Source organism: Pseudorca crassidens, chromosome 2 (assembly GCF_039906515.1).
Source record: "Pseudorca crassidens isolate mPseCra1 chromosome 2, mPseCra1.hap1, whole genome shotgun sequence".
NCBI lineage: Eukaryota > Metazoa > Chordata > Mammalia > Artiodactyla > Delphinidae > Pseudorca > Pseudorca crassidens.
Genome location: NC_090297.1, coordinates 164,087,841 through 164,095,979, shown reverse-complemented (window position 1 = coordinate 164,095,979; position 8,139 = coordinate 164,087,841). Strand labels below are relative to the sequence as shown.

The 8,139-nt window shown below is 35.9% G+C and overlaps 1 protein-coding gene across 2 annotated transcripts in view; it reads right to left on the bottom strand.

The window, feature by feature from the left end:
- Positions 1-2,462: 2,462 nt before the first annotated feature.
- Positions 2,463-8,139, bottom strand: part of WDR26 (WD repeat domain 26) — a 43,186-nt gene continuing 37,509 nt past the window's right edge. For both annotated transcript variants that reach the window (XM_067729645.1, XM_067729646.1), the window contains exon 14: positions 2,463-7,214. In XM_067729645.1, the coding sequence (XP_067585746.1) occupies positions 7,189-7,214 (26 nt within the window). In that variant the 3' untranslated portion in view covers positions 2,463-7,188. The remainder of the gene's footprint in view (positions 7,215-8,139) is intronic.

Below are 8,139 nucleotides of genomic sequence, written 5' to 3'. Positions count from 1 at the left end.
ATGTGTGCAGTGGCTAATAGCATAAGCTCAGGGGCACCTGGCTTAGAATCCCAGCTCCTTCATACCAGTTAATTTATTTAAGCCTACTTCCCTCATTTGTAAAATGGAAATTAGAGTATTTGCCCCATGAAGGTACCTTGAGAATTAAATGAGAATGGAATGAGTGGCTCATCCATAGTGACTGGCCTAAAGCAAGCACCCAGTATATTAGCCCAAAGGAATACCTGTTCTGTACTCATGTTACTCAACGACCAAATAGTGTGTGCGTTGTGGTTAGTCCCTCTCATTACCATTCTTGCTCCTGCTTTTGATTCTTGGTCTCATTGCTGAAGTAATAATATAGCATAGTCCCACGGTTTTCAAAACCCACCAGTGTGGATCAGTGTCAGCTGACAACATACAATTACCTGACGTGTTAACAAATTTGACTTGTGATCTGGAAGGTGGCTTCGAAATCTAAAAGTTAAAAAAGCCTTCAGTTGAGTCTCACGTGCCCTTGGATTTAGGAGTTAAAAGCACAGGCTCTGGAATCAAACAGGGGTTTGAATCCCAGTACTATCATCTATTAACTGTATTTCAGTCTCCTTAAGCCTGAGTTTATCATTGAAAAAAAGTGAGCAATACTTGCTTACAGAGATAGAAGTTTAAATAATGTATATAAGGCGCCTGGTACCCAATAAGCACTCCAGTTATTTATACAAACACTAGGAGAAAGCACAGAAAGAGAAAGGAAATTAAAACCAAACCAGTTGAATAGTATCAGTTCTTTGTGGACAAGAACACAAAATGTTACTGAAGTTTTTTTCATGCAAACCCATTAACAGGGGAGAAAGAAAAAATCTTAACTGAAAAGTTTTTTCATGCAAATCCATTAACGGGAAAGAGAGCCCATTTATACATAGTGTGAAAGAACTTGTAGAACAAGTTTTTCATTGATAATAAAATCAAGACCCCTTTTCTGAATTCACAGGCCACAAACTGGTATTTTTCCATTTGGGAATGAGGGAAAAGTTATTCAATATTTGGAAACTATTTGGTATACAACTCCCAATTCAATGTGTAGCTGCATTTTAAAATTATATTCAAAATGAGGAAAAAGCCACACAGAACTTAAATGAAGAACATTAGCACATTCATTTATTTGAATTCTAGATACGGCCTATCACCATGGCTAATTATGTCTTGAATAAGATGTTAAAAGTCTTAAATTGTGTATGAGGGACTCCAGTTGCATCAATTTAATACAGTGACCAAAGAAGCCACTAATCCTCGCATCAGAAAAGGAAATTAAAACTTGCTGAAAATTTGTTCTTGTTCTTCCGTTTCCAGCATTAGCTATACATTACATGCCGATTTAACATTTTGTTAATTACGTGATTGTACTGTTTCCTATACAGCAAGCCCATGTTACGCACGCTCATCAGGTTTGAGGGAGGAGAGCCCACTGCCACAAAACCAATGGCAGACACCTAAGATTCTTGGAAGTAGTGATAGGATGATGGGGTCATTTTGTTTGTTGAATGTTCTTTAACAGTTTTAAGTTTTTCTGGGAAAAATTTCAAGTAGAAGTCATGAAATGATGTAACTGAAGACCATCAACTTTTCTTTTGCTTAAATGAAAGGGAATTGAATTGTGTTTTTAAAATACAACTCTCTTAAGACTTATTAAGGTTGGGAAATTTTCTTTACCTGGTGCTGGGATCTGGCATGAAACTTTAAGCTAAGTCTGCAAAGTATAGCTGTATTTAAAGACTTCAAGTAGAAAAAACTTCTCTCTTGCCTGTTGATCAGAGGAAGTGGCAAACCGTACCTTTAAGGTGGTGAGCAGTAGTGTGGAAGCATTACCTCTCTCTGCCTCATCACTGGATCTGCTATCCTGAGTCTCCACTGATTGCCTGCCAAGTACTAATTTTTCACATTTGCACTTCCTTTTACTGTGCAGACCACCACTCTTAGTAGTAAAAATCATAAAGCCTACTTCTGTAATAATTCACCCTGATGGGCAATTGGTTTTCTTTTCTTTTCATAAATACAAATGTACTATATAGGTTTGTATACATTGAATGCTTTCTCCAAGGATATCTTTAAATAACTATATATTTATTTGTTATGAAATAAATTTTAATTTCAAACTGGAAATATATTTTCTCCCCTTGTCAGCATATCCACTGCCTAAACGCATACTTTCAGACGCAGTAATGTTTTTGAACATGTGGCTTATGGTTCCTTTAAAAATGCAAATGTTCCTGAGAGTTTTCTAAATTAATCCATGATTACACACAACAGCTTTTAAAAAAACAGATATCTCAACTGGCAAAGCAGTGCTCTGTTAGACACCACTAAAAAACTCCAGGTAAATCTATGGATGTCAAATTCAGCAAATCAATTGTTTTAGGTAAAAATAGTACTAGTTAGACACTCAGGCTAATGCCTATTAGGAGAGTTAACACAGCAACAATTACTTAATTATTCATTCTGTTTATTGGATTGAAAGGGAATACAAACGATTGGTTAAGTGCTATGCACTGACATGGAAAAGGTGTATTAAAAAAAAAAATCCCAGGAAAGCAAATCAAAGTTAATGTAGATTCAATTGAACAAAAATTTAAAGACATTTAATATACTACACATTTATAAAATAAAAGTTAACAAAGGGTGTTTTGTAAATAATTAGTAGAACAAGTGAAAATAAATATATCAGAGACCTGAAGTTTCTTATGCTTTAATGAAATAATAAAGCAAAGAAATTTAAACTACTAAATATAATCTGAGAGGCAGTTAAAAAAAAAAAACCTCAATATTTAAGAACACAATCCTTTGAAACATTTAATCAGTCCATAGCAAATAGTTATTATATATCAAAAGCTCTAAGTTTTAACTAGTTCCACCACAATGCCATGTAAATCTTGACAATTTAGAAATCTTGAGATCAACACTTAAGTTCTTTTCTTGATCTCTACAGCTTGGTTTGTAAGTACATACATGCTTTTGTGGATCTATTCCCCTCGCCACACACACACATTTTCAAGGAGCCAATAACATTTTTTTCCATCTGTGCCTAAAAATGTTCCGATTCAGTTTTTAGCACATTGACCCTGATGATGAAAATGTTTTAAGTTAAAGATGGGGACACAATTTCAGTCTTATAAAAATATACCAGTATTAACCAAACCTTCAATTCAGAGAGGGCACTTCACATGTGCACGAGACTTTTAGTGAAACTGACAAGAACCCAGGACAGCTGTTTCCAGGACTTTTTATGAATTAAGTAATCTCTTTCACACAGACACACAACACACACACGCACACATTTTTATTCTCTTAGTTTCATTAAATCCAGGCTATCTGGATTAAGTAGATAAGGGATGGGTTTTTATAGTTTTTGTTTTTGCAACTATAGGGCAGCTACTATAACAATAGCTTAACAACACTGAAAATTTTCGATTAAGTTCACCCTGTTTTTAGAAAGTGTCTTAAGTATAAATGCAGATTCACCTCTTCTTTTAAAGTTAGCGGTTTAAATTAAATCCGATATGGTTTTTGAAATGGAAGTAGTATTTTGGAGAACAACCCCGAAAGAGAAGTTGCTAAAATCTAAATGAGAAATTAAAACGAAATAAAGATATTTATACACTTCAGAGATGGGACAAAAAGGATATTAAGAAAAATGTCTTCTTTCCTCCCCATTCAAAAGTAGCCATTCTTCTGCTGTGAAAGAAACTGACATGGATATTTCCCTTTCAAGAGATGTACGTTATATTTACCACTGTGAGCAGAGGTGATAGGGTCAGTTCTTGTGTGCAGGAACCAACATCCTAAAAAAGAAAATTTCAAGATGGGGAGGGGTGGGGGAAAAAAGGGTTTTCTATTAATGTCATGAAATGCCACTCCAGAGGGAGAACACTCCTAATAATAAAAATTACCATACTACTACTAGTGTGATTTCAAATTAAGAAAATACTGATAAAAATTGATTTTTTTCCTTTCAATTACCAAGTTATTTTAATTACTTAAGTTTATTTTTAAAGTTAGGTAATCCCTTTCTGTTCTCCCACCCACTGAAATGGGCCAATGTGTAGGGGCATTTGCAAAAAAAATTTCCTGTTTAAACTACTTACCTGGTTAAATATAACATTTACCTGGCCAATAAGAACAAAAGAAATGTAGCTAGCTAGAATGAACACTAATAACATACAAAAACCCAAACTGAAACTTTGTCATCCCTCCCAGCTAATTCCCCAACTCTAATTCACCACCCACACACCAGTCTTAAGAATCCCCAAATCCAACACTGTACTACTAATAACCAGTTATTTGGAGGAAAAAGACATTTAATTTCATACGTGCTCTAGCCCTTAATCAATGAATAGTAACAACAAAAAAACATTTTTAAGCACATGGAAATGAGCCTACTAACCTGATTTTTGGAGCCAAAATTCTCCACTCTATTTTGATCTATGTGCAAAAAGTATTGGTACTTTTCAGTTTATACATTTGTTAGTATCTTGCAGCTGGCTTGGTAGTATTCTCACTCTGTATATTCTCACCTCAAGCCTATATAGAGACTACAGCACTGTCAGAAGTTTTCAGTTAAGAGCTATGAGTTAGACCATCCTGCTATCAGGTTCTTTGTACCATAAAATCCTAGGTATCTTCATTTATTTTACCTTTCTAGCACAGTCGCTGCATGGCACATGCATGAAGTAGACGTTTACAGCAAATTGGCACAGTAAAGTACCAGTATATATAGGAAGCTGCCAGTTAAGACAGACTCGGAACACAAACTCACCTAGCTGCTATAGAAACCTTTGCATAGTTGTTACTCCGTTTTAATGGAGTTATGTTCTTGTAAAATGTGCCTCTCTTTTACTCCACTTTTTTAAAGTGTTTTTAACTGTACTTCAGAAGCACTCTGAAAACTCAGATCTAGGGGTGGCTGGGTGAAGTATAGTAGACTTGAGTGCCAAATTGCCCCTGAATGGGCACAAATCTCCGTGAATGTTACACATGTACCATAGCACACTGTAACCAAATTTGTAAACAGCTGTGGAGTTTCTATGCCCACATTTTGTTAGTGATGTTACCATAGAGATTGGGGTGTATTAATGGCTTCAGGGTATACATGAATCACTTAAAATATGAATGGATTTAACTGTACTGAGGTAAAGAGAAGTTGCCACTTAATTATATACAGTTACCAATGAAGATTTTATTCAAGCTTAAAGTAAAAAGTAATTTTAGTTACGAAAAATGAAGTACCAGATAAACTGTAACATAGTTATTTTAACTTAGAAGTATCAAAACAGGAATTCTTGATTCTCTAAGTGGTGGTCTCTGCAAAATGGAGCTTAAAGAAATCTTTTACATTACCAATTTGATAAAATAATCTGCTGACCACGATCTATCATTTTCTGGGAGAATCCGAGCTATTTTAAGGCCAATTGTGTTTTTCTTTCTTCTCCCCTTCCCTGACTTTACCCATTTCTCCCTGCTACCTTCCCCTACCCACCCATCCCCCGATGGAAGAACTCCTAACATCCAAGCCTTTCTCTTCTTTGTGGATCCTGAAGGAGTCTACTCATGGTAATAATATATTGTAGACTTGGCTGGGCCGAAAGGGAACAGTGTAAGACTTTTTCTTCACCAGAATCTTATTTTGGGGGTATTCCCACTCCTCTTCCCAACGTAACAGCTATGGTCACCATATTTATATCCTCTACTAAAGAGGGGAGGGAATTTCCAAGGAGACTAAGTATGTTGTACTCAGCTGTTACGGGGTTTAAAAGCACAACGTGAACATCAGGCTTTTGGCTTATTTTAAACGTGAAATTCTCAAAATTAAAAGTGCTTTTCCATGAAGGAAACCCTTCCTTAAACTAAAAGGGGAGGGGAGAGGGAGACTATCCACAGCACCAGTTTAGAATGAGGTTCAGTATGGCAATATCTGAAAATCTGAGAAGAAATATTCTTTAAATTTACGTATCCCTATATGTCAAAATATTAAGGGCAATTAGAGAAATGACTCCTAGGTTTTAAACCCAGTTTAAGTATGTCTGTAACCTGCTGAATTCTTCTAACAAGCTCAGTTATACTATGAATTTCCAAAGTGGTTATATCTGCTGACTTCTACTCTCTTGCTAGATCACACCAAAATGATTCCCCAAGTTGAGAACAACTTGGAACAAGCTTTGTTGAAAACCTGGACTGACTACTGATCTCTCATGTTGGTATAAATTTAAAATTCTCGTTATGAATCTTGAATTTCTTGACGATCAGGTACTGATGTTCCTTCAGGAATAAAACAAAAGGGGGAAAATCTTCAAAGCGCTACTCTGAACTTCCTGTGTGATGTCCTTCCAAGCACTGTTTCTGACCATGTCTCATGTGGTATTCCAGAAGAGCATCAGTTTATACTGCATATCTAAGTCATAGAGGAAACTCTTTTTAAGCTGGTTTAGATTCCAAATGTATACAAATGAAGTCACTTTAATCCTATAAATACTTCTTAATTTATTTTTAAAAAATTGTGCTGTTAACCCTTTTACGGGGCAACAAGCCATGTGAAAAGTACAAAACTTTTTGTCAAATGTAATATTGAGAGTGCTTTTGACATAGTTCACTGGTTTATCATCTGGATCAGTATATACTGCGCAACGGGCAAGGCTAGAATCCATGAACCAAGCTGCAAAGATCTCAAGCTAAATAAGGCGGAAAGATTTGGAGAAACAAAAGAAGGAAATTCTTTCCTATCCAATGTATACTCTTCAGACTAATGCACTCTTTCTATCAAGCCTTCTAAACTGTTAAATAAAGTTTTCCAAACAAGCATTTAAACTTCATTACACAGAAGAGCAACAAGAATGGATCCTGCCCGACAAAAGGCAGGAGGGAAAAAATTATATATACTGAGTTCAATGGGTAAGCCTGAATGTAGCACAGTTCTTCACAACCGATGGGGGGATAATTCAACATGGTGTCCAACAACGTTCTAACGACGTGCTTCATCTCAACTGGTTACTATGAAGCAAGGTGTAAATGTTTGGCCCCAGTCGGGCTTCAGAAATGGTTCTTTTTTCATGACGAGCATGTCTGTCCAGCTATCAATCATGTTTGTTTGCACCAAATCCCAAGCCATTAAAATACGACTAATTTTAAGTTAAACAGAAGTCGTCTGCTCCAGATTCGCCATCAACTATCCATGCTACTGCATTCCTCTGAATGAAGACAAGATGAAATGTGTATTGGGGGAAAAGAGGAAGAAGAGGGGAGGGGGAGAAAAAAGTTACCAGTTAGAAAGTTTTAAAATCAGCATCATGCCATTACAAAATATCGTAACATTAGAAAACAATCACATCGAGGCAAATTCTTGATACTTTCATCATTATCGTTAGAACTGTGTCCACGTCACATCTTAGGCTATATATTACAGTCTAAACTCAGGATTATTTTGAAAATTGGAGAACCCAAGAGAATAATCATATTGGAATCTCATACTTTAAAAATGAACCTTGAAATACTTATGCAGAATAGAAAAATCTTCATGGTAGTTTACAATAGAAGAGAATAAAGAAGATCTGGCAGTCCAAGATAAACTGTGCATCATAACTATGTATTTAATTCTCCTTTCAGTGGCTCAGTTTGAAATTCTGCAATATCACCCTACACTTCTGTGTGTGTGTGGGAGGGGTAATGTGTCAACAGCTCTACCGATATAAATTCACACACTCTACAATGCACCCATTTAAAGTGGACAATTCAATAGGTGTTAGTATATTCACAGGATTGTACAACCATCATGACAATCAATTTTAGAATATTTTCATCACCATTAGCAGTCGTAAGCAAACCCTCACCCCCCCATCCTAAGCAACGACTAGTCTACTTTCTCTATGGATTAGCCTCTTCCGGACCATTTCATGTAAATGGAACCACCGTAGGTGCTCTTTTGTGTCTGGCTCCTTTCACTTAGCATATTGTTTTCAAAGTTCATCCATGCTGTAGCATGCATTAGTACTTGATCCTATTCTATTTAGTACTATTCTATTAGTACTTGATCCTATTCTATCTATAGTCCTCAAAAAAAAAAAAATGCAGTTTGGAACTTTACTGTTATAATAAAAGGTCAGCAATTCTCTTTTT